At 38.4% G+C, this 26,054-nt stretch overlaps 2 protein-coding genes across 2 annotated transcripts; both read left to right on the top strand.

Annotated features, from left to right (window-relative positions):
• The first annotated feature begins 1,116 nt into the window (after window positions 1–1,116).
• On the top strand, window positions 1,117–5,415 carry LOC104121132 (protein PLANT CADMIUM RESISTANCE 11). Its single transcript, XM_009633039.4, has 5 exons — window positions 1,117–1,519; window positions 2,141–2,204; window positions 2,634–2,798; window positions 4,418–4,480; window positions 4,728–5,415. The coding sequence occupies exons 1-5, from the start codon at window positions 1,260–1,262 to the stop codon at window positions 4,878–4,880; spliced, it is 705 nt and encodes a 234-aa protein (XP_009631334.1). The 5' UTR covers window positions 1,117–1,259; the 3' UTR covers window positions 4,881–5,415.
• A 1,395-nt stretch (window positions 5,416–6,810) lies between these two features.
• LOC104121133 (pentatricopeptide repeat-containing protein At1g11290, chloroplastic) lies at window positions 6,811–9,536 on the top strand. Its single transcript, XM_009633040.4, has one exon. It carries the CDS (start codon window positions 6,945–6,947, stop codon window positions 9,384–9,386), a length of 2,442 nt encoding a protein of 813 aa, XP_009631335.1. The 5' UTR covers window positions 6,811–6,944; the 3' UTR covers window positions 9,387–9,536.
• Window positions 9,537–26,054: the final 16,518 nt, after the last annotated feature.

The following is a 26,054-nucleotide window of genomic DNA, read 5'->3' as shown; positions in this document are numbered from 1 at the left end:
AATTATTATGTTATATATAACTTAATATGAGTAAATTCATCATAGTTAAATGTGTAGTGTGTATAAATAACATTTATCATGTAGTATTATTTAGTCTAATATAAACATCAGTGTGTATGATCTTTTTTCCTTATTGACTTTGTGGAAAAAAGAAAAAAATTATGATGGTGTGGATAAGACAAACAATTCCTCTGTTAATCCAAGAACAAGAATCACATGTTGCACTAAAATTTTCCCCATATGATGCATTAATTAATGAATGCTTTTCTTATTGATTTAATGTGAGTCAGATATATTTGACCGTTAATTCAGCCAAGTAAAATTCCTCCAAAGAACAAAGTTATAAATCCCTTCGTTATACTATTGAGTTATCTATACCATGCAGTCATATTTTGGGTTCAAATATATCCCTCATTTAAACGGAAGGACACGTGTCATCATTCTATTGGTCAATTCTAAAATATCTCTTAATTAATTAAAATGACCCATTCTCCATACCCGAAAAATATTTTTTTTTTCAGTTTTTACAAATAAACATATTTTTTTTCAGTTTTTATAAAAATATTATTTTAGAAAATATTTTTCAGTTTTTTTAAAGCAGTGTTTTTGTAAAAACTGGAAAAAAAATATTTTCGTTTTTTCAGTTTTTAGTAAAAACTTTTTTTTTTTATAGTTTTTTCAAGTTTTTACAAAAAAAAATTATTTTTCGGATATGAGTAATGAGTCTTTTTAATTAATTAAGAGATATTTAAAATTGACCAACAAGACGATGACACGTGTCCCTTTATTTAAACGAGAGGTATATTTAAACCCAAAGTATGAACGTAGGGGTATAAATAATCAAATGGATATTTTTAAATTATTTTTGAAAGTATACTTTGCCGAAGCTATATTCACGTGTCGACGTGTCACCAGCTGTACCCGTCATCCATAATAAGGGGCCCACCATCATTATTTCTCGCGCCAACCAAAATGCCTTTTTATTTTTTGCCAATAATAGAATCGCCACCAATTATCCAGCCACCATATCCTCCTCCCAATAAATTAACTCAACAGATTGTGCTCCACATCGATCCTCATTACCAAATATATAACTCTGTTTCAATCCCTAATAATTGTTATTGGTATTACATAACTCATCTATATCTATTCCGTTATATTCGGACCAAAACTGCGCCTCAATCCAGAATACTAATTCCGTTGATTATATAAATCTGCTATAAGGAGAGGTGCAGTTGAAGGAGCAATTTTGGAAGAAAATGGATGTGATGGAAAAGAGAGAAGTGGATGAAGAGGGAGAGAGGTTGTTGGAAGGGGTGAGGGTGGTGGATTTTGATATGTTGTGTTCAACGGTGGCACTACAGGCACAAAAGGGACAGTGGGTGAAGTTGAATTTGAATAATGGGGATGAAGAAAATGTTGGTTATGATTACGGAGGAGGAGCTGTTTTGAGAATGTGGGAAGGCGAGCTTTTCTGTGACTCTCTTGAGGACCGTCGCATCGCTATTCAATCCCTTTGGTAAAGTTTTATTCCTTTTCTTTTCCTAATTTTCATTTTCCAGTTTTCTTGTTGATTTCATGTTTTTTCATTTTCGGACGTGGGTTTTGTATTTTGGACCATTTGGTTACGGTATTGACTAAAATTTTCTCATTTTTGTTGTGTTCTTCGTTTTGCTGCTCTTCCATTTAGTTTCTTTTTCATTTCTTGGGTTTGTTAATTGAAGTTAGTAACTTTTTCTCAATTAGGTTGAGATTGAGGTTCGATTGATTGATTAAATTTTAGTTTCTAATTTGGTTCTTTGGAAATTCAAGTGATCATTTTCTGTATAAAACAGATATGGAGAAGATAGTTGGGCTCTTTTTCATTTCCTCTTTTGTTATTGTTAGCCTATGTTTGGATAGGGGACAGCTTTTGGGAAGGTGTAATTGATTTCAGCTGATAGGAAACCATCAAACCCTCTTTCAGTACAGGAAAATTTAGTAGTCTTGCCAAATTTGACTCCCTTGAATTTTCTATTTATAGCCATGAAATGGACTATTTTAATTTCTCAATTGGACATTTTTCTCTTGTTCTTAATTCATCATTAAATAAGTGGTTGTGATTATGGTGGTGATTTTAATTTCTGTTCATGTATTGCAGCTGCCCATGGTACAGATTTGGGAAGAATATGAAACGTGCTGGTTTTGGTTCCTGCTTTGTTCAGGTCAATATTTTTATCACATTTAAATCCATGTTAGTCAATGTTGTTAAACCTACCCACCCCCTTAACTTCTTTGTGATCCTTCGTGGTCAAAGTCTTCTTTAAATCCGTTTCTATTATATCGATTAGCTATGGCCTCTTTTAATTATGTATTGTCGTTGGTAAATGGTAATCTATCTTAAATTGTTAATCTACGTCGTCAACATAGATTGGTTAGAACTAGAAGGGTTTTGGTGATTAATTATTGTACATCTAAAAATAGAAAATAATATAGTGGACTCTGGATTGGTGACTTCCATAACACAGTGTCTGTATAATCTGTTACTCTCAATAAGAACGGAAGAAAATTTACTGCTTTGTACTTTAACATTGGTTTGTCAGCATACACTAAATACTCGTGTACTGAAACAGATTTATATACTGGTCTTGCAGGGTTCTATTTATTTAATTCTCAGTCTTGTTGCTCTCCTAAGCATGCTAGCATTCATTGTCACAAAGAAGCACTGCTTTCTCTACATAGGCGGTGGTTTTATAATCTCAGTTGGATTATATTTGGGTTATCACCGCACAAAAATGAGAAACAAGTTCAATATCAGAGTGAGTATTCTAATTCCTTATTTTTGCTTTTATTGCTACTTTTCTGTTTCTCTATGCTTGATCATATATCCTTTCTATAGTTGCACAAGCTATGTGGGGGAAAGTGGTTGAAATATCGATGAGGTGGTTTGCAGAAGATTACTATAAAATATAGGGTTAAGAGGAAGTAGTAGCAGCTTTGAGAATACAGGAAGTGGGGAGTAGTTGAAGGGTTAGGGGTTTGGGAAAATTGAGAAGGGAGTAATCAATGTTCTAGATACCTAAAGTTTGATCCTCAAAGAATGAATCGGGTCGCAATTTTCCTAATGTAGAATTGGGAGTGAGCTCTGTTATACTTCCCTTTATCTGGATGTTGAAGTGTTTCCCTTGATTTAATAATCCTATAAACAAAAACTAAATTGAGGAATGCACACATCCTATATTTCATGAGCCTGTGCAAGCACCAGTACTTTTCTTGATCCACTTTGAACGTATGCAATGTCAATCCTCCCGAGCACCATTATTTTGCATCCTGCCACTTACTTTATGGGGGTAAGATGGATGACTCTTGACCTGTTTTAAACTGTCTAGCTTTAGAGGAGGTTAGCAGAAAGCTGCAGCAAAGAACTGGTGTCTGTAATGCCACTAGTCCAGTCACCTTTAATTTCCTCTTTCAGTTTAAGTTTATTTCTGGGTCAGCATATTAACCCCAGGGAAGCAGCCAGCACGTATTTGAATTTGAGTCATGTGAATGTCAAATAGTAGATTACTTGAAGTACTTTACTTTTTCTTTCCTTTATCTCGTTGTCTGAGATAGAGGGTCTTCTGATGATTTCTGACTTCAAGCTTGTGTTTTCACCAGTGAATATTACTAGGTAATTTGAAATTTCAAAGCATGGAAAGAATAGAGCAAATGGCTGCATGATAAAATTTTCTCATAGTTTGTATGTAGGATATGCTCTTGATTACAAGATACTTGGTCCAGTGGCATACGCAGGATATTTCATAAGCGGTGTCATAATTTTAAAAAGTGGACTAATGCGATGAGCGGTGTCATTTTTTATATTTATCCTCAATATTTTCATTTTTCTAAAAAATTTCGATGAAGCGGTGTCCTGTGACACCACGCAACAAGGTGCATACGCCCCTGACTTGGTCCTCAGAAGAAAATTTTAATCAATCTATCATGCCTGGTATTATTAATCGTTTTCTGCAACCTGGTTTGTGCAAAGAATCATTGATCTTTATCGGTGTCATTTTTTATATTTATCCTCAATATTTTCATTTTTCTAAAAAATTTCGATGAAGCGGTGTCCCGTGACACCACGCAACAAGGTGCATACGCCCCTGACTTGGTCCTCAGAAGAAAATTTTAATCAATCTATCATGCCTGGTATTATTAATCATTTTCTGCAACCTGGTTTGTGCAAAGAATCATTGATCTTCTTCAGTTTTTCTTCTTAAACCTACCCTCTTTATCGGATTTGCACATTCTCATATCTTCTCTATTGTATCTTGAGCTGCTGAAATGCTAATGAGTGGTTCCATATGTGGATGAGCCACAGTATTTTACTTGATCTGTTATCATTTGTCTTTGACTATTGTGATAGCTAACTCTTGCTCTTTTTACACTTCTTCAGGGCGATAGTTCTTTGGATGATTGCATCTTCCATTTGACCTGTCCATGTTGCACCTTATCTCAGGTTTGTTATCTTATTCAATCTGCATTAAAGAACAGCAAAGTAGAGTTTACTTATATGGTTGCATGAAGTTGCCTGTTGCTTCTCACCTTCTTTGTCTCACCCCTCAGTCCCCAAGAAAAGCTGAATAAAAGCGCATAGATTGATCCAGAAAACACAATCTAAGTCAATTACGATTTGTAGTTTGTGAAGCTTGATATCATATTTTGTTCTGTAATTTGGTTATAATTTTTGTTGTTTTATTGAGCAGGAAGCTAGAACATTAGAGATGAACAATGTCCAAGATGGCATTTGGCATGGTAGAGGTGATACCATATGCATAGGAAGTTATTCTGAACTTGGCAAGACTCCGTTGGAACTAAGTCCGCCTGCTATTGTGTCTACAAAGTCTCCTGAACCATAAACTCTGCAAGGTTCAGAACGCAACACAGAATGAAAATACGCTTAGTAGTTAATTCTAGAGTAGAGCATCCTTCGCATTGTTCTCTTCCTTGAAAAGTTAAGCCTACAAGCAAGGACCTGAATTAGGAAATTCTTTTTCCAGAAAGGAAGAATTTCATTTAACTTGCCTATGATCAAAAGGGGAAGAATCCCATATAGGTTATCGCTATGTAATGTTAAGGCACAGAATGCCTGCTGGGTTTTAGGAAGCAAAAGGCATTTTCCAGCATCAAAGTGGCAAATGCTTCAGAAAGATTTGCTTCCACTTTCAAAGATGTATTGCAAATAGGAAACTTGCAAGCAATGTAAAATATGTAGTATAAGCAATTGCTTCCAAAAAGAATGAGGGAGGCAGTTGCTTATTGATCACCTAGTAGAAGTCCATTTTCTTTTTAGAATAGCACAAGCTTTCGTGTGTATATATTCCATTGAATCATAGAATAAGAGATTATACTTGTCTCTTGAATTAAATTCTTGGGGAAAAAGAATTTTCTTCTTGATACGGCTTACTAGATATCTCGTTGGTTAATGTTGTGGTTCAAATTACCCTGCATCTGTGCTCGTGGTCTAAGTTCTCTTTACTTTTCTCTAATCACGTCCAGAGTACAGGAGTTTTATGTTAAAAGAATGGATAAAACTAGATTGCAAGTTTAACATGGTATATTGTGAGGGTGTTTGGATTGGCTTTTAAAAAGTAGCTTATAAGCTAAGAGCCATAAGTTGGTAATACCCAACTTTTGGCTTTTGGCTTTTTTTGTTTTTACTTTTCGTGCCTAAAAGTAAGTTCTTTTAAGCACTTCTTATCATTGACAAACATCACAAAAAACTAGAAAAGTGCTTAAAAGCCAATAAACACTTAAATTAAGCTAATCCAAACACCCTCTGTACCTAGTTGTGGCAAAATGGATAAAAAACTGATTATCCATCCAGATTATCCACAAAAAAATGGGTTGGATAATTGACTTTTTAAAAATAGGTCAAATATGGATAAGATTCATATTATCCACTTAAAAAATGGATAACTAATGAGTTTAACTTTTCCCTTTGCACTCAAATTGGGTTCCTCAAGTTTGAGAGATTAGGAATTCCGCCAAAAGTGATCATATTTAAAAAGCATCCATATTATCTGCCGGTTAACCTATTTTCTATACGTATTAAATATGGGTCGAGTCAGATAGTATATCCATTTTTGCACTACCCGTCGCCCCGCCTAATCTGCCCGCCCCGCCCGGCTGCCACGCCTAATTGTATCTAATAACAAGTGTATCATGATATCCCCCTCACTTCTACCAGTAAGATAGGACATTACATCCCTCAAAATGCCATTATAAATGATCTTGACGCCTTTGGATTTGGTTCTAGTTTAGGTTTGGAGAACTAGTCCGAGTGTGTTTGAAAAATATTCTCTGGAAACATACTTATATCTGAAATAAAATTTAAAAACATTTTATTTTAGTAAACCCAATAAAAATCCAAAAGTAGTTTGGACAAGTTCTTAGATGAATTTGGAAGGAAGTATTATGTTGGAATTATATTGTGAATTTGTTTTTTGGAGAACATTAATGTTAATCGTGTCAAAACCTTACTTTGAGTTGTTATTGGTTTCCAAAAGCATATTTGGTTTGATTTTGAAAACGAAGTCGATTAAGAGAACAAAATACCACTACAAGATGTAACTATCTTTGTTGACATCTTAATTAATTCTTTTCAAGAGTAAATAGAATATCTATTCATATAAAAAAAAGTAAATAAATAAATATAGAGTTTATCCGATGATCAGATCTTTCAAATATTGATTGGTGATTTTTTGTTAAGTATGTCCCGAAAGAAATATTTTAAAAATGAAAGTCCTTATATTCTCAAAATATAAATTATTTAGATTAAAGAAAAAAATTGCAAGAACATAGAAGCTGAAAGATAGTACTCCAATGATTATTAATGGACATTTACAACTCCATAGTAAGCTGCACTTTGGAAGTTGTACTTAGCTCTATCTGTAGATTCCCAGAGAAAGTCGCTAAGCTTCATGAGTTTCCCGCTGTTAGCCAGCTCCACCACTCTACCACCACCACCGCTACCGGCGGCGATTCCCGGCCAGCCGCCGTCTCTAGCTCAAAGGATCCACATCCCATCACATATATATAAGCACCCAACAGCAATCCTTCTTGAGCTCTGCACTTCCATGAAAGAGCTTCACCAAATTCTCCCTCACATCATTAAAAATGGTCTTTATAACGAACACCTTTTTGAAACCAAATTAATCAGCTTATTTACCAAATATGGTAGCCTTAATGATGCCACTAAAGTCTTTGAATTTGCTAAACTCAAAGTTGACCCCATGTACCATACCATGCTTAAAGCTCATACTCGTCAATCTACTGTGGATTCATCTTTATCTTTTTACTCTCGTTTGAGATATGATAATGTAACTCCGGTAATTTACAATTTTGGGTATTTGTTAAAAGCTTGTGCAGATACTTCTGATGTTTTAAAGGGTAAACAGGTGCACGCCCAGTTGATTCTTCATGGATTTTCGGATAATTTGTTTGCAATGACTAGTGTAGTGAACTTTTATGCGAAATGTGGGATGGTTGGTGATGCATGTAAGATGTTTGATAGAATGCCAGATAGGGATTTGGTTTGTTGGAATACGGTTATCGCTGGGTATGCACAAAATGGGATGTCGAAGAGAGCGTTGGAGTTGGCTTTGAGGATGCATGAGGAAGGGTGTCATAGGCCGGATTCGGTTACGGTTGTGTCCATTTTGCCTGCTTGTGCTGCTATTGGGTCCTTGCGAATGGGGAAGTCGATCCATGGATATGTTTATAGAAATGGATTTGAGTCGCTTGTGAATGTCTTGACTTCTTTGGTTGATATGTATGCTAAATGTGGGTCGGTGGGTACTGCTAGGTTGGTTTTTGATAAGATTGATTCTAAGACGGTTGTATCGCTGAATGCTATGATAGATGGATATGCACGGAATGGATATTATGATGAAGCTCTTATTATCTTCCGGAGAATGTTGGATGAAGGATTCAAACCGACGAATGTGACTATTATGAGCACTTTACATGCATGTGCTGAATCAAGGAATCTCGAGCTTGGACAATTTGTTCACAAATTAGTCAACCAACTAGGTCTTGGTTCTAATGTTGCAGTTGTTAACTCATTGATTTCAATGTTCTGCAAGTGCCAAAGAGTGGATATTGCAGCTGGATTGTTTAAAAACTTGACAGGAAAAACACTTGTCTCATGGAATGCTATGATATTGGGCTATGCACAAAACGGGTGTGTAATGGATGCATTAACTCTTTTTTGTAAAATGCATCTGCTGAACATCAAACCCGACTCATTTACAATGGTGAGTGTTGTTACAGCTCTTGCTGAATTATCCGTATTGCGTCAAGCTAAGTGGATCCATGGATTTGCTATAAGGACTTGTTTGAACAGGAATGTTTTTGCAGCCACTGCACTTGTTGACATGTATGCGAAATGTGGAGCAGTTCACATAGCAAGAAAGCTATTTGACATAATGGATGATAGGCATGTTACAACATGGAATGCCATGATAGATGGATATGGCACGCATGGCTTTGGAAAGGAAGCTGTTGAATTATTTGACGAAATGCGAAAGGGGCATGTAAAGCCTAATGACATAACATTTCTATGTGTCATCTCAGCTTGCAGCCACTCTGGCTTTGTAGATAAGGGGCGCAATTATTTCAAGATCATGAGGGAAGAATACAGCTTGGAGCCTTCAATGGACCATTATGGGGCAATGGTTGACCTACTTGGTCGAGCTGGTCAGCTCGGTGAAGCTTGGGACTTCATCGATAATATGCCTGTCAGACCAGGACTCAACGTCTATGGTGCAATGTTGGGAGCTTGCAAGATTCACAGAAATGTAGAGCTGGGGGAGAAGGCAGCAGACAAGCTATTTGAGCTAGATCCTGATGATGGTGGATATCATGTGCTTCTTGCTAATATGTATGCCACGGCTTCAATGTGGCATAAAGTTGCTAAAGTCAGAACTATGATGGAGAGAAAAGGTATTCAAAAGACACCTGGATGCAGTCTAGTTGATTTAAGAAACGAGGTCCACACATTCTACTCGGGAAGCACTAGCCATCCTCAGTCTGAGAAGATCTATGCTTACCTTGAGAAATTGCTTGATAGGATTAAAGCTGCTGGGTATATACCTGATACCGATTCAATTCACGATGTGGAAGATGATGTTCAGGAGCAATTGTTAAAGAGCCACAGTGAGAAGCTTGCTATTTCATTTGGGCTTTTAAATACAAGTGCTGGTACAACTATTCACATCAGGAAAAATCTTCGGGTTTGTGGGGACTGCCATAGTGCAACAAAGTACATCTCGCTTGTCATGAAACGAGAAATTATTGTACGTGATATGCACCGCTTCCACCATTTTAAGGATGGAGCCTGTTCATGTGGAGATTACTGGTGATCTGAATGATTGATAACTCTTCCAAGTTGTTACCTCATGTTGATTTTGTAAAACATTATATTAATCTGAAACAAAGATCTACACAAATGCAACAGTTCAACAGCAAAGATCGGAAATCACGACTGAGGTTGAATTGTTGTCTTTAATTTATTCAACGTCACATTGGCACCTTGAGAGGTATTGAATTGTGGAATGATCATCATATTCAACAACAAAATTTTCAGGTATTTCCTGCTTACCCACAAAATATTTTCAGAAACTTCAATTTTATTCTGCTGAACTTTTTATATTTTCTCGCTGTCTTTTGGAAGTGGATTAATACATTGAGCTGCTAGTGATATTATAACATTATCATCCATGTATTTACTTGACTGAAGACAAAATATTGCCCTCCTCGAATCTGAGATCTTTGGCCAATTCTACAGAAAATGTGATCTCTGAAAAAGGAATTACTAAGTTCAAAGATCTGGCTCTATCGGTATCTAATAATACTAGAGCTGATATTTTAAAGAGTCTTTACAACCAGTAAATATTTGAGGAGTAAATGTACATTTTATATGCATATTGTTTCTCTTTATCTATTCAGTATCTCAGAATCCTTAATGTCCTCGTAGCACTTTATCCTTCTAATCCCCTTAAAAAAGAATCTACACTACCTGATATTGCACTTCTACATAATAACATGAGAAGGTTTCAAAGTTATATGTTTCTTTTTTCCTAGGTATGGTTATCTGTAAGTAAATTTAAGTGGTAGATTGTCTTATTTTCAGATTGCCAACAGCTGCAGCCTACATGGAAGAACTGACAACGAGAAGTCGCATACTTGGTTCAAGAAAAAACCTGATTAATAGAGTGATACTATTGGCCATTTAGCAACAAGTGGAATATCACTTTTGATCACTATTTTACTTCCTAAAATTTGGAAGTTTAAAGAGAAGATTCCAGCAAACTTCAAGCAAAATCTCTAGTGCTTGATGGACTTCCTGGTAAATTCTACTGGTACCTGGTTGTGGTACTGCTGCTTTCCGATCTGGAATTTCCCAAATTTCTATTACGAATAATAAAACGCAACCCTTATCACAAGAAAGGTTCAACGTGGAAGACTGGCAAATACAGTTGATATTTAATACTAAGAGGGTGTTTGGATTGGCTTTTAAGCTGGTAAAATCAGCTTTTAAGCATTTTAAAACTTTTTTCCAGTGTTTGACAAAGCTATAAAGTGCTTAAAATAAGTTAAAAACTGCTTAAAACAAGCCAAAAGCAATAAGCTGGACAACCTCAATTTATTGCTTTTTGGCTTAAAATCTATTTCTGCTGAAAAATCACTTTTTTTAAGCCAATCCAAACGGGCTCTAAGATTGTTACAACCCATATTCGCGTACGTTAGATCACGCCATAAGTTAGTCGACGTAAATCCGAGAAGAGATTATCTTTGAGATGATAAGAAGTTAATCCTATTGGTCTTAAATGATACAAGGGTGTATAAGAGTGGTTAACAAGTATTAGAAATTAAACGAATCAAGGATGATGTAACCCGTATTTTCGGGTGAAACTAGGTGTGCTTAATATTCTCAGGAGGTCGTGTTTTAAGGTATTTGAATCATATAATATCCGTATCATACGTCTTGAAGTTAAACGAGTTATGAAACAAAAGTTGACAAAAGTTCTTGCAACTTACGTTCATAATTTTACTTAAACTTTAGGTCAAATGTTACTAAACTTTTCTCCCAATTTACTTGGAATTACGGGGTGATATACCCACTAAATAGAAGATCTATGAGTCTAGTTTCCAACGCATTAAGCCGTTCGTCGATACGACGTCAGAGTAGAGAGATATTCGCATTTTTGCGAGACTTCGCAAGCAGCTCTCTATGGGACCCATATAGATGGCTGAGATATATTGATATATATGAGACATCTTAAGCCCGTTTTAACTCATTCTTTTTCACTCTCTTCAGACCCTTGACACCTAAAAACTCTCTCTCAAGGTCCTCTCATGATCCAAGACCCAAACGAAGGGCAAACAACACAAATCAAGTGTCGGGAATCCTGTGACGCTAGTAAGTTTCTTGTTGTTGTTGTTGATTTTTGTGTGGTTCCAGCTCGTGTGGGAGGTTGTTATAAGTGGTTTAAGTTCTATAAAATACTCTCTCAAATTTTTAATATCAATCCTAGGTGATTTCAAGTCTTCCAAAGTGATTCTAGTGCCGAAAAACCCGAATTGATTGCTCGTTTCGCTTCCTTGTTCTTGTGGCAGCATTGAAAGGATATTTCGTGGCGAAGTAAGGTCAAATTGGAGTTGTTCTATCTGTTTAAAGGTAAGGAACCTATTACCTTACATGTATTTAAGATTATCCAAGTTGCGGCTAAGTCGTTGAAGCTAAAACTTATGAGATATCTATCGAAAGGCTTGTTAGTAATGTTGTTGGTTATTGGACTGTTTTGGGAGGCTTAATATGATTATTATTGATGTTGTTTGGGCTGTTTGGTGATTGTTTTAACTTTTGGGAAGTCATATAAATAGGGGAGGTGATGTCCGTTTCATCGTAAAATAGGTTGCGGTCGATATATAATAGTTACAACGCTTAAACGATAACGATAGTATCATTTCTCTTATTGTAGAATAAGGAGACGTGACATTTGTATCGCTTGAGGTTGGGCAGTATATACAAGGTATGTGAGGCTATCTTTTTCCTTCTTTTGCACGACTCCGATTGTACATAATGTAATGAACGAGCTTCCAAAGATACTCCACTCTTAGAAGCTAGCGGTACTTACATTGTTTCCCTTCTCATGGAACGATTGATGTTGATGTTACTTCTCTTATTCTTATGTTATCAATTTTGTTGGTACTTCATGATTCTTATAAGATCCACGAAGAGTTAGTCCTAATAACGTGTACAAAGGTTACCGACCTTATGTCACTCCAAAAGGTTCAGAATGTGATTCCAATGAGTCTAACATGCATTATATATATATATATATATATATGCATCATATATATGTATCTATTTTACTCTACCGAGCCGCGTTATAGTCGGCCGGGTACGACACCTATTGTGCAACCACTGATCAGTTGGTTTTTTCGAGCTTCACGTGGCAGGGTACGATTCTAACAAGCCTTATGATGGCCGGGTATGTTTTATCGATCCTATTACGGTCGGGTACGATATGATGATGATGATGATTATGCTCACAAAGGCGTATGGTTTTAAAAGATATATATATATATATATATATATATATATATATATATATATATATATATATATCATGCATTTCATGTCAGTCACCCTCAGAGGCACTCAGATGTTACAAGTTGTATATTCTCTATCCCTGCTTATATTACTGTTCTTATTTATGCTTTCCTGCCTTACATACTCGGTACTTTATTCGTACTGACGTCCCTTTTATTATTGGACGCTGCATGTCGTGCTGTAGGTCCTAATAGACAGGTAGACGTAGCTCCCCCACCACAGTAGGCTGCCCAGTTCAGTGGTTATTGGCGAGATCCCTTCTACAGACTTGCTGTGGTCTTGGTATGCACTTTTGTTATAGACATTATGGGTATGTCTGGGCCCTGTTCCGGCAATGTTGCAGCACTTATGTTCCTTTAGAGATTCATATAGAGGTATCGATTCATGTATAGTTTGGATTGCCTTGTCAGCTATTGTTTTTGTTGTATAGTCTCTCATGGCAGCTTGTCAGCTCGTACCTTATATAGCTTCATGACAGCCTTGTCGGCCCATGTTATGTATGTTCATGCCATTATCTGTCATTGTTGGTTATTTATGATTCATGTCTACCATTTATGTTGATCTCGTCCGCCCTTATAGATAATAAGAAAGGTTAGATAAAATGTATGGTGGTGCTAGGCAGGTATGGCCCGGGTGTCAGTCATGGCCCTCCAGTTTGGGTCGTGACAAACTTGGTATCAGAGCAAGTCTGTCCTAGGGATTTTCTATGAGCAGTGTCTAATAGAGTCTTGATTATGGATGTGTAGCGCACCACCTTTATAATCAGGAGGCTACATGACATCTAGGGTTGTTACTTTCTTTCTGAATCTAGATCATGCGTAGAGTTGAGTCGTAAGTGTTCGTCTCTAATATTCACCTTGTTTTTATCCAGCGATGCCTTCGACTAGGAAGCAAGCAATTAGTAGACGACTTGATACAGCTGCGGAAGAGGGTACCAGTCAGGTGCCTCCAGCCAAAGTAGGCCAAAAAGGCTTAGAGCGAGATGTCGTCTCATACCTCATCTACTCCGTCTCCTCCATAGGATATTAAGAGGGACCCAGCACCTCCAGTTCGTCCACCTGGCACTACAAACCACGTTATGCGCAGTGCGGTGCAGTTTTTGACTAGATTGGTAGTTGCTCAGGCTCAGAGGCAGAATACCGGTGATGCTAATAAACCAGTTAGTGCGGGAGTTTGTGATTTTATTAATCTAGACCCTCCAGTGTTTACCGAATCAGACCCCAAGGAGGACCCACGGACTTTTATTGATCAAGTTCTTCGTACACTGCGGGTTATGCACGCTAGTGATACTGAGGCAGTAGAGTTGGCTTCTTATCGGTTACGAGATTTAGCGGTTTTCTTGTATGATAGTTGGGATAAATCCAGGGGTCCGAACGCTCCTCCAGTTGTGTGGAAGGAATTTTTTGAGGCCTTTCTTTGTCAATACTTGCCAGTTGAGATACGACTAGCTAGAGCTAATAAGGTTTTGAACCTTCGACAAGGTAATATGAGTGTGCGAGAGTATAGTATGCAGTTTGATTCTTTAGCTAGGTATGCTCCCCATATGGTGGCCGAGATGAGCGATAGGGTGCACCTATTAATGAACGGGTTGGGACTACATTTGATAAATGAGTGCACGACAACTTCCTTGGTGGAGGGCATGGATATTTACCGTATTCAGGCTTATTCCTAGACACTAAAGGATTGTAAGCGCCAGCAAAGGGCAGATAGGGAGCATGATAGGGGCCAGCATTAGAGGGCGAGATTCGCAGGGTATTCTGGTGACTTCAGAGGTAGTATCAGTCCCAGTCTTCGAGGAGTTCGACGCCACCTGTAGCTAGTGCTCCTCCACAGTTTCAGAGGCCTCAGTATGATCGATCTATCTATTCTGGTCTAGGTCAGAGTTTGCGGGCATCAGGCTTGCAATATCATAGGGATACTAGTTAGACGAGACCCCCAACACCCTATTGTGATCAGTGCGGCAAGGCCCATTTTGGATTGTGACGTCGAGGTTCCGATGCGTGCTATTCTTGCGGATAACCTGACCATATGATGCGGGATTGTTCTAACATAGGAGGTGGTGGTATGGCTCAGTCGACTGGATCTATGTCTGGTTCTTCCTCATCAGTTCGACCTCCAGTACGGGGTTTTCAGCGGTCGACAGGTCATGGTAGAGGTAGAGGTGCAGTGCCGAGTTCGAGCGGTACTTAAAATCGAACCTATGGTCTAATAGGTCAATAGGATCTCGAGTCATCTCCGGATGTTGTTACAGGTATATTGTCTGTGTTTTCTTATGATGTATATGCACTGATTGATCCGGGATCTACATTATCTTATGTTTCACCCTTTGCGGCTAATACGTTTGGCGTTGAACCTAAATTGATAAGTAAACCACTTGCGGTATCCACTTCGATAGGAGATTCTGTGATTGCTAGAAGGGTATATAGAGGTTGCACAGTGATGATTTGTAGTCGTCAAACCTCGACGAATCTATTTGAGTTAGAAATGGTTGATTTCGATGTGATAATGGGAATGAACTGGTTGGCCTCTTGCTATGAAAATGTTGATTATCGTACGAAGATAGTTAGGTTTCAGTTTCCTGGTGAACCAGTCATTGAATGAAAGGGGAACATTGCTACGCAGAAAGGTAGGTTTATTTCCTATCTTAAGGCAAGGAAGATGATCTCAAAAGGTTACATTTATCATCTCGTTCGTGTTTGGGATGCGTAGGTGAAGCCGCATACTCTACAATCAATCCTAGTGGTCAATGAATTTCCAGACGTTTTCCCAGATGAACTCCCAGGCCTTCCTCCAAGGGAGATTGAGTTTAGCATTGATGTGTCGCCTGACGCTCAACCAATTTCTATCCCTCCATACAGGATGGCCCCGACAAAGTTGCGAGAGTTAAAGGCGCAGTTGAAGGACTTGCTGGATAAGGGCTTCATTGGGCCTAGCACTTCACCTTGGGGTGCACCAATCTTGTTTGTGCGGAAGAAAGACGGGCCGTTAAGGATGCATATCGATTATCGACAGTTGAATAAGGTTACTATAAAGAACAAGTATCCACTTCCAAGGATTGACGACCTGTTTGACCAACTCCAGGGTGCCAAGTATTTCTCTAAGATTGACTTATGTTCAGGGTATCATCAGGTGAGGGTTAAGGAGAAGGATATTCTGAAGATGACCTCCCAAACAAGATATGTGCACTTTGAGTTCTTGGTGATGTCGTTCGGGTTAACAAATGCCCCAACATATTTTATGGATCTCATGAACAGCGTATTCAGACCCTATCTTGACGTGTTCGTGATCGTATTCATTGATGACATTCTGGTGTATTCTCGTTCGGAGGCGAAACATGCGGTCCACTTGCGGATAGTATTACAGACCCTTTAGGATCGTAAGTTATATGATAAGCTCTCCAAATGTGAATTCTGGCTAAACTCAGTAGCATTCCTTGGCTATGTGGTATCTGACAATGATATTTGTGTCGACACTCAGAAGATCGATGCAGTGAAGAATTGGCCGAGACCTATAAGACCGTCAGAAGTCCGCAACTTCCTAGGGCTAGCATGATATTATAGGCGGTTTGTAGAAGGGTTTTCCTCTATATCAACACCATTGACTAAGTTAACACAGAAAGCTACTAAGTTCCAGTGGTCTGACGCTTGTGAACGTAGTTTTCTGGAGCTAAAGAATCGATTCTCACTCTCCTAGAAGGAACATAAGATTATGTAGTATATTGTAATGCCTCAGGTATAAGTTTGGGTGCGTATTGATGCAACGTGGGAAGGCAATTACTTATGCATTGAGATAATCGAAGAAACATGAAAAGAATTACCCGACTCATGATTTTGAATTGGATGCAATAATATATGTTTTGAAGGTATGACAACACAACTTATATGGCATCCATGTTGACATCTACACAGATCACAAGAGTTTACAATACATCTTCAAGTAGAACGATTGGAATTTGAGGCAGCGTAGGTGGCTTGAATTACTGAAAGACTACGATGTCGAGATATTGTACCATCCCGGTAAATCCAATGTTGTGGCAGACGCTCTCAGTCGTAAGTCAATGGAAGCTTAGTACACATTGAGGCAGGTAGACAAGGGTTGGCTAAAGAGCTTCATCAACTGGCCAATATGAGAATCAGATTGTTAGACTCTGATGACGGAGGTGTTGCTATACAAAATATAACAGAATCATCTTTGGTAGCCAGGTAAAAGCATGGCAATATGAAGATCCTACCTTAGTATTGAGGGAGGGCATTCGGTAGCGTAAGATTACAACTTCCGAGATCGGAGGAGGTGGGGCACTGAGATACCAGGGCTGATTATGTGTGCCTAATTTGGTAGGGTTGCGAGAGAAGATTATGATTGAGATTCATCAGTCCTGATATTCTATCCATCCCATCTTGACAAAGATGTATCATGACGTTAAGGAGCTGTATTGGCGGGATAATATGAAGAAGTCTATTGCAGAATTTGTAGTCTAGTGTCCTAATTGTCAACAAGTAAAGATCGAGCATCAGAAACTCGGTGGATTGATTCAGAATATAGAGATTCCAACCTTGAAATGGGAGGTGATCAATATGGACTTCATTATTGGATTACCTCGCTCTTATCATAAGTTTGACTCCATCTGGGTGATAGTTGATCGACTTACAAAATCTGCCTATTTCCTGTCTGTTAAGACAACTTACATGGCTGAAGATTATGCGAGGTTGTATATCAAGGAGATTGTTAGGCTTCTAGTGTGCCGATATCTATTATATCAGACCGATGATCTCAATATACGGCTAACTTTTAGAGGTCTTTTCAGAAAGGTTTGGGCACACAAGTGAATCTCAGCACTGCATTCCATCCGCAGACTGACGGACAGGCTGAACGTATCATTCAGACACTCAAAGATATGCTACGAGCATGTGTTTTGAATTTCATGGGGAATTGGGATGACCATCTGCCACTCATAGAATTTGCCTACAATAATAGCTACCATTCCAATATTAAAATGGCCTCGTACGAGGTGTTGTACGGGAGGAGATGTAGATCACCAGTTGGATGGTTCGAAGTCGGTGAAACAGAATTATATGGGCCATATTTGATTCACTAAGCCATTGAGAAGGTGAAAGTGAAAAAAGAACGACAGAGGATGGTGCAAAGTAGGCAAAAGTCTTATTCCGATATCCGACGTCGTGATCTGGAGTTTGAGGTTGGTGATTGGGTTTTCCTGAGGATCTCACCGATGAATGGTGTTATGCGTTTTAGGAAGAAGGGTAAGCTGAGTCCGCGGTATATTGGGCTGTACAAGATTCTTCGACGAATTGGACAGGTTTCTTATGAGTTAGAATTGCCATCCGAATTGGAATTTGTCCTCCCGGTATTCCCTCTATCTATGTTGAGGAAATGTATTGGAGACCCTTCTCGGTTCGTCCCTATCAAAGATGTACAAGTTATGGAGGATCTATCATATGAAGAAGTGCCAGTGGCTATATTATATCGACAAGTCCGTAAGCTGAGAATAAAGGATGTAGCTTCCGTCAAAGTATTGTAGAGGAACAAGAATGCGGAAGAAATGACATGGGAAACAGAAGAGGAGATGAAGTCTAAATATCCCTACCTATTCTAGATTGACGATAATGAGGATGCCAGGGGAACGCAGGACGCAATGGAAGCTGAAACAACTATATAAGGTAAGCAATATCTTGAGAATACTTTTTCTTAATACAAAATGGTGATATGCAAATAATGTACATATCCATAATGCTTTGTATAGCCTTGTGAGACCATAGATTGGGTTTAACTACTTGTAAGTGTGGCTACTATCCATTTTATAGGGGAAACTCGACCAGAAATTTTTGTTGGAATCCACGATGAGTTAGACTCCCCATAAACCCTTACATTCGAGGACGAATGTTCCTAAGGGGGAGAGGGTGTTACAACCCATATTCGCGTACGTTAGATCATGCCGTACGTTAGTCGACGTAAATCCGACAAGATATTATCTTTGAGATGATAAGAAGTTAATCCTAGTGGTCTTAAATGATACAAGGGTGTATAAGAGTGGTTAACAAGTATTAGAAGTTAAACGAATCAAGGATATTGTAACCCGTATTTTTGGGTGAAGCTAGAGGTGCTTAATATTCTCAAGAGGTAATGTTTTAAGGTATTTGAATCATATAATATCCGTATCATAAGTCTTGAGGTCAAACAAGTTATGAAACAAAAGTCGATAAACGTTGTCGCAACTTACATTCATAATTTTACTTAAACTTTAGGTCAAATGTTATTAAGCTTTTCTCCCAATTTACTTGGAATTACAGGGTGATATACCCACTAAGTAGAATATCTATGATTCTAGTTTCCAACGCATTAAACCGTTTGTCGATACGACGTCGGAGTAGAGAGATATTCGCATTTTTGCGAGACTGCGGAAGCAGCTCTCTATGGGACCCACATAGGCGGTTGATATATATTGATATATATGAGACGCCTAAAGCCCGTTATAATTCATTCAATTTTACTCTCTTCAGACCCCCAAACACCTAAAAACTCTATCTCAAGGTTCTCTCATGATCCAAGACCCAAACATAGGGCAAACACTACAAATCAAGTGTCGGGAATCCCGTGGCGCTAGTAAGTTTCTTGTTCTTCTTGTTCTTGCTGATTTTTGTGTGGTTCAAGCTCGTGTGGGAGGTTGTTGTAAGCGGTTTAAGTTCTGTAAAATAATCTTTCAAGTTTTTAATATCAATCTTAGGTGATTTCAAGTCTTCCAAAGTGATTCTAGTGCCGAAAAACCCGAATTGATTGCTAGTTTCGCTTCCTTATTCTTGTGGCAGCATTGGAAGGATATTTCGTGGTGAAGTAAGGTCAAATTGGAGTCATTCTATCTGTTTAAAGGTAAGTAACCTCTTACTCTACATGTATTTAAGATTATCCAAGTTACGGCTAAGTCGTTGAAGCTAGAACTTGTGAGATATCTATCGAAAGGCTTGTTAGTAATGTTGTTGGTTGGTGGATTGTTATGGGAGGCTTAATATGATTATTATTGATATTGTTTGGTCTGTTTGGTGATTATTATAACTTGTGGGAAGTCATATAAATAGGGGATGTGCTGTTCATTTCATCGTAAAATAGGTTGCGGTCGATATATGATAGTTATGATGCTTAAACTATAACGATAATATCATTTCTCCTATTGTAGACTAAGGAGTCGTGACATTTGCATAGCTTGAGGTTGGGCAGTATATACAAGGTATGTGAGGCTATCCCTTTCCTTATTTTGCACGACTCCGATTGTACATAATATAATGAACGAGCTTCCAAAAATACTCCACTCTTAGAAGCTAGCAGTACTTACATTGTTTCCCTTCTTATGGAATGATTGATGTTGATGTTACTTCTCTTATTCTTATGTTATCAATATTGTTGGTATTTCCTGATTCTTATAAGATCCATGACGAAGAGTTAGTCCTAATAACAGAAAAACATCACCAAGATGCTTAATAAAATAGATTTAAGAAAGGCATACAACATGGTGAGTTGGGAGTTCATAGCTGAAGCAGTGATTGGATATGGCTTCCCAGAGACTTTCATACAGCTAGTCATGTCATATATTACCACCACTAAATTTACATTAAGAGGACTGAGACAAGGGGATCCAATATCCCCACTACTATTTGTCTTAGTCATGGAGTACTTATCCAAAACACTTAAGAAAATGAGTGAGCTTTCAGATTTCACATACCACCCAAGGTGTAAGGCTCTCAAGTTAACTCATCATATCTTTGCAGATGATTTGATAATTTTCTGTAACAGTGATCTAAAGTCCATCGCTAGAGTGATGGAGGCCATAAGCCATTTTAGCAGCACCAAAGGTTTAGTTGCAAATGTTGAGAAGACTAATATCTATATGGCAGGAATTGATGCTGCTACACAAGAACAAATACTAGCTAGAACAGGATTTGCTACAGGGACCATTCCTATCAAGTACCTTAGACTTCCCCTCCCTTCTAAAAAGTGGAGTAAAATGGAATGTCATGAACTAGTTGGGAAGATAACTAATAGGGTTAGGAATTCCTACTCAAGATGCCTATCATATGCAGGGAGGTTACAAATTATAATTGATGTATTGTTCTCAATATATAACTTTTGGGGAGCTATGTTCATCCTACCACATAGTGTTCTGAAAGTGGTGGACAAAATATGTAGGGATTATCTTTGGAGTAGTACTGAAGATCACAGGAAACTTACACTAGTAGCTTAGGATAGAGTGTGTACACCTAAGAAGTATGGTGGGTTGAACATAAAAGGGTGCAGGAACTGGAATATAGCCGATGTAGGCAAACTACTCTGGCAATTGGCAAGAAAGAAATATATATTGTGGGTAAAGTGGGTGCACGTGATATACATAAAGCAGGAGAGAGACATTTGGAATCACAACCCTCTTACTGATAGTAGCTGGTACTGGAGGAAATTAAATTTATTAAAAGTGGTGATGACACAATAGTACAATAATGGGAACTATGTGCTAACAGAGAATGGAGAATACTCATTAACAAGGAGCTACAATGCACTACTAGGACCACAGGTATGATTGCATGAGGCAAATTTGGTGTGGAACAGAGTGAAGCAACCTAAGCACAGATTTTGTGTTTGGTTAGCTAACCAATACATGTTACTAACCAAAGAAAGAATGACTCGATTGCATATCCTAGTAGAGGATCAAACATGTAAACTATGTGATCAAGGGAGATTGGAGACTCAAAAGCACCTATTTGTAGAGTGTACATGGGCTAGAGCAGTAAGAGAAGGACTGTCCAATTGGATAGGGATCAAGTTGCCTAAGATGAATATTCAACAAAGTATCCAGTGGATTAAAAGCAGGCATTGGAAGCAGAAGAAGAAATAGATAGTTGCTGCAGTATGGGGAGCCATGATTTATCAGATCTGACAAACGCGAAATTGGAACCTCTTTAGGAACACTGATGTACATACAAATCATGTAATAGCACAGATACAAAAGGAAACAAGAATTAAAGTAGAAGATATACAACATAGGATAAGAGCTAATAGTTGCCAGAGATTGATTATAAGAATTTGTAATTAGTATTTGATTGTCCGAGGCTTAGCGAGATATAGCACCCTTCCTACAACGTGGTTATATTCCTAAGTGCTCTCTAGGTGTATTGGAAAGTTGGTTGCTAATGGTAATTTCATAGTTATTACAAAAAAAAAATGTGTACAGAGGTTACCGACCTTAAGTCACTCCAAAAGGTTCAGAATGTGATTCCAATGAGTCCATCATGCCTTATATATAGGTACCTATTTTACTGTACCGAGCCGTACTATAGTCGGTCGGGTACGCCACCTTTTGTGCAACCACTGATCAGTTGGGTTTTACCGAGCTTCACGTGGCCGGGAACGATTCTACCGAGCCTTATGATGGAGGGGTACCTTTTTACCGAGCCTATGACAGCCGGGTACGATATGATGATAGTGATTCCCATAGTAACGTATGCTTTTTAAATTATATATATACCTATTTTACTCTACCGAGCCGCCCTATAGTCGGTCGGGTGCAACACTTATTGTGCAACCACTAATCAGTTGGGTGTTACCGAGCTCCACATGGTCGGGTACGATTCTATCGAGCCTTATGATGGTCAGGTACCTTTTTACCGAGCCTATTACGGCCGGGTACAATATGATGATGATGATGCCCATAATGACGTATATTTTTAAAAGTATATATGTATGTATGTATGTATCATGCATTTCATGTTAGTCGCCCTCAAAGGCACTCAGATGTTATAGGTTGTATATTCTCTATCCCTGCTTAGAGAATATACAGCATGTAGGTTCTGATAGACAGGTAGACGCAGCCCCCCCCACCACAGTAGGTTGCCCAGTTCAGCGGTTATTGGCGAGATCCCTTCTTCAGACTTGCCGTGGTCTTAGTATGCACTTTTGTTATAGACATTATGGGTATGTCGGGGTCCTGTTACGACAATGTTGCAACACTTATATTCCTTTAGAGGCTCATAGACAGGTGTCGACTCATGTATAGTTTGGATTGCCTTGTCGGCTAATTTTTTGTTGTATAGTCTCTCATGGTAGCTTGTCAGCTCGTACCTTATATATAACTTCATGACAGCCTTGTCGGCCCATGTTATGTATGTTATACCATTATCTGTCATTGTTGGTTGTTCATGATTCATGTCTACCATTTATGTTGATCTCATCGGCCCTTATAGATAATAAGAAAGGTTAGATAAAATGTACGTTGGTGCTCGGCAGGTATGGACCGAGTTACAGTATGGCCCTCCAGTTTGGGCCGTGACAAAGATGATGTCTCAGAGCCCTTAACTGCATCTACCGTATAATGACTTCTTTCAGATCTCTGAGAGTCCGAGTGGTGCAAAATAATCAGTACGGAAGAGCCTTAGTCCTATTGTAAGTCAAGAATAATAAAGGGACAGCCACGCTGAAAGAATAGATATGTATATATTTATATTCAGTTTCAGAAAATAAAATGCCCTGCAACCTCTTCAATCTGAGACTGATACTGTAACCTTTGTGACAAGGCAACAATGTGTTGCTGTGATATGTATATTTATGTAAACTTCGTATTTGTGGTGTATCTGATAGGTGATTGCAAATGACAGTGATCAAGAAAAAGGGAAATTAACCATGGAAAAGAAGAAGAGAGAAGTGACGTTTGAAAGGTCCGTAATTTCCAAGTATTTTTGGAATTTAGGTTAAATCCAAGCAGAAACAGGTAGAGAAAAATGAATCCATTGGTGGTGACTGGAGTCTGGAGCAGAAGTAAAGCAACACACAAAAATTTGCCTCCAATATCAGTAAGTCTTTGCCTCTTCTCTTCCTTTCTGAATAAAAAGATTCCAAGTTTACCTCTTCAAGTCTTAATATATATGTTTACCCTCAAAATCAGATAACAATTGAATTTGTAAGTGGTTTAAAGGATACGCAGGTTAATTTGATAAAATGCGATAAATTAAGTCAAATTGAACAAACAAGAATAAAATAGATTCAAACCACACGAGGAAGATAGTTCCAGCCTTAGTGAAATATTCACCCTCGATCCGAGCTCGCTATGGCCAGCATTGATGAACAAGAGAGAGAAAGAGCTAATAATAGAGAAAAAAATATGTTGCTTTGGAATGCATGTTACAGTGTACCCTTTGAATAAAAATTATCTGTTTTATATAGCAGGAGAGTTTCATCCGTAGTACAATTCTAAAAAAGGTAAAAATCTTTTTTTTCTTAATCACTGATCTACTGCCGATACGGGCCGAGATTCACGCCGTGATATCCGGTCAGGAGCGGATATCACGGACCTTCGTTAGTCGTGTGCAACCGTTTGGTAAGGCTTTTCCGAGGTCTTGGAGCTCGAACCGAATTCGGGGGGGGGGTGGTCTCGATGGCTCCAGTGGTAAGCGATCTATTCGGGCCTTAGCACGAGAGGTATATCCGGCTGGTCCAAGACATAACAACCCTCTGTTGGTCTTGCTTGATTTTCCGAAAATGTTCTTCGAAGTCGTTCAAGGATAGGACCAATTATGAACCATGACTCGATGAGACTCTTGCCCCGATTTTGGTCCGCTGTCATCATGTCTTGAGCTTAGCTTATTTTGTCGGAGACCGGGGTGTGCCATGAGCCCGATTTTAACTGTATACAGATTGTCCCCTCATTTCTCGGAGGGTAAATGACGAGAAATGACATGAACTCCCGATTCTTACTTCGACACATCACGATAGAAATGATAAAACATCTGTAACGTCTCGTCAGTCATGTCATAATATCATTAAATGCATGTCATCCGCCGGTCGGCCGTCCCTGGACGTGAAACGTCGCTGAACTCCTATAAATACCCCCTCTCTTATCCATTTTTCACTTTACACCAAATCTTCTACATTCGTTCCTTTAGGACTTCAACATTCTCTAGCATTTTTACCCCCGTTACCCAAGGTTCTTTAGTACTATGCGAAAACGTTTACTCATCTCCTACTCAAGCCAACAAGTCTGATCTTTCAACTTTCACTCTCTCCATCTTTTCCAAGCTTTTTCTTTCATAACAATGGCAAAAACCTAGAAATCTGTTCCTCAGAAGGATGCTCCTTCTTCCTCGCGACCGACCACTGAGATTGAGGAGACCATCCCCAGTATGATTGTTGATGAACCGGCAGAAGATCCCCCCTTGAAGATGTTCATTCCCGGTGGCTGTCCGGTCACCTACGACTTTAAGGTTGAGAAGCCTTCTTCTATACAGGGTCAGTGTGAGGAGGCCTCGAGATACATCTGCTCAATTACCGAAGAGGTCCTCCCCACGGTCCGAAAAGAATGCAACTGGCCGACAAAGACACAGTGGTCCATGACCCCGAAGAAGCCATTACCACCCATGTCTAGGGATATCTAAGTGTTTACACTTATCCCCTTATACTGGGCCCGGTAGACTCGGTCATTTTAAACTTCTGCAAGAGGTACAACGTGTGCCTAGGCTAGATTCATCCATCATCGTGGAGGATCGTGATCCTCCTCCAATTTTTTGTGAACAAAATCGATTGGTGCTTGAACGCATCCAAATGCATACCTCAAAAGTGGTATGACAATTGTTTGCAATTATACAAACCCAACTAAGAGTCGGGGTCAAATCTACAAGGAGCTAAGATGAGAGTTAGGGGTATATATTTTAATGTGCGTGATTGAATTATCGAGATTGCACTTCCACAAAAAAGATTGGTTTTCTATTTCTAATTTTACTCTATTGATTGCAAATTAAAGAAAGAAGACAAGAGATAACTGTTTTTGGGGTTTTTCCAAATTGATAAAAAGCCTAGGGCTGTGACCATTACCTAGTTGTTTTCCTAATGAGATAAATACTTTAATGCTTGTTCTGTTGACTGGGGTATACTATAGCTATCAACTCTAAATTACCAACTCAATACCTCTCGGTCAGAGAGTGGTTTTGCTAAATTTAACTTTCTCAAGCTCAAATGGGTATCACATAAAACAGTTGATAAAAGCTCAAGTCAGATAATTACTATCTCTTGGTTGAACCCTTTAATTGGGTAAATCAATCTCTTAATTGACTCAATTTCTTGTTAGCCAAGTTATCCTATACTAGGTCTCTCTTTCTCAAGAAGAGACTAAGTCAAATAGGCATGAACTAATGTTTGCAACCATTAATTTCTCAAATTAAAGCATGAACTAAGCTAAATAATAAATACCCAATCATAAACAAGCACTAATTTAAATACCCATAAGGTTCACACACTAGGGTTGGGTCACAACCCTAGTGAAAATCTAGCTACTCATACTTGGGTTTGAAGAAAATAAAGAAGAGAGACTAATTAAACTCATAATTAAAGCTTAAAATGATAAAATCTATTATAAAATACACCAAAT

This window comes from Nicotiana tomentosiformis, chromosome 2 (assembly GCF_000390325.3).
Source record: "Nicotiana tomentosiformis chromosome 2, ASM39032v3, whole genome shotgun sequence".
Lineage (NCBI taxonomy): Eukaryota > Viridiplantae > Streptophyta > Magnoliopsida > Solanales > Solanaceae > Nicotiana > Nicotiana tomentosiformis.
Note: the sequence above shows the minus strand (reverse complement) of the source record. Positions and strands in the feature narration are given on the sequence as shown.

What these genes read in the sequence shown, in the direction of transcription:
- LOC104121132 (XM_009633039.4), top strand. Translation starts at nt 1,260, where the DNA reads ATGGATGTGATGGAAAAGAGAGAAGTGGATGAAGAGGGAGAGAGGTTG. An exon ending in TTGGTTCCTGCTTTGTTCAG is followed by an intron (nt 2,205 to 2,633) that starts GTCAATATTTTT and finishes CTGGTCTTGCAG; the next exon opens with GGTTCTATTTATTTAATTCT. An exon ending in GAAACAAGTTCAATATCAGA is followed by an intron (nt 2,799 to 4,417) that starts GTGAGTATTCTA and finishes ACACTTCTTCAG; the next exon opens with GGCGATAGTTCTTTGGATGA.
- LOC104121133 (XM_009633040.4), top strand. Translation starts at nt 6,945, where the DNA reads ATGAGTTTCCCGCTGTTAGCCAGCTCCACCACTCTACCACCACCACCG.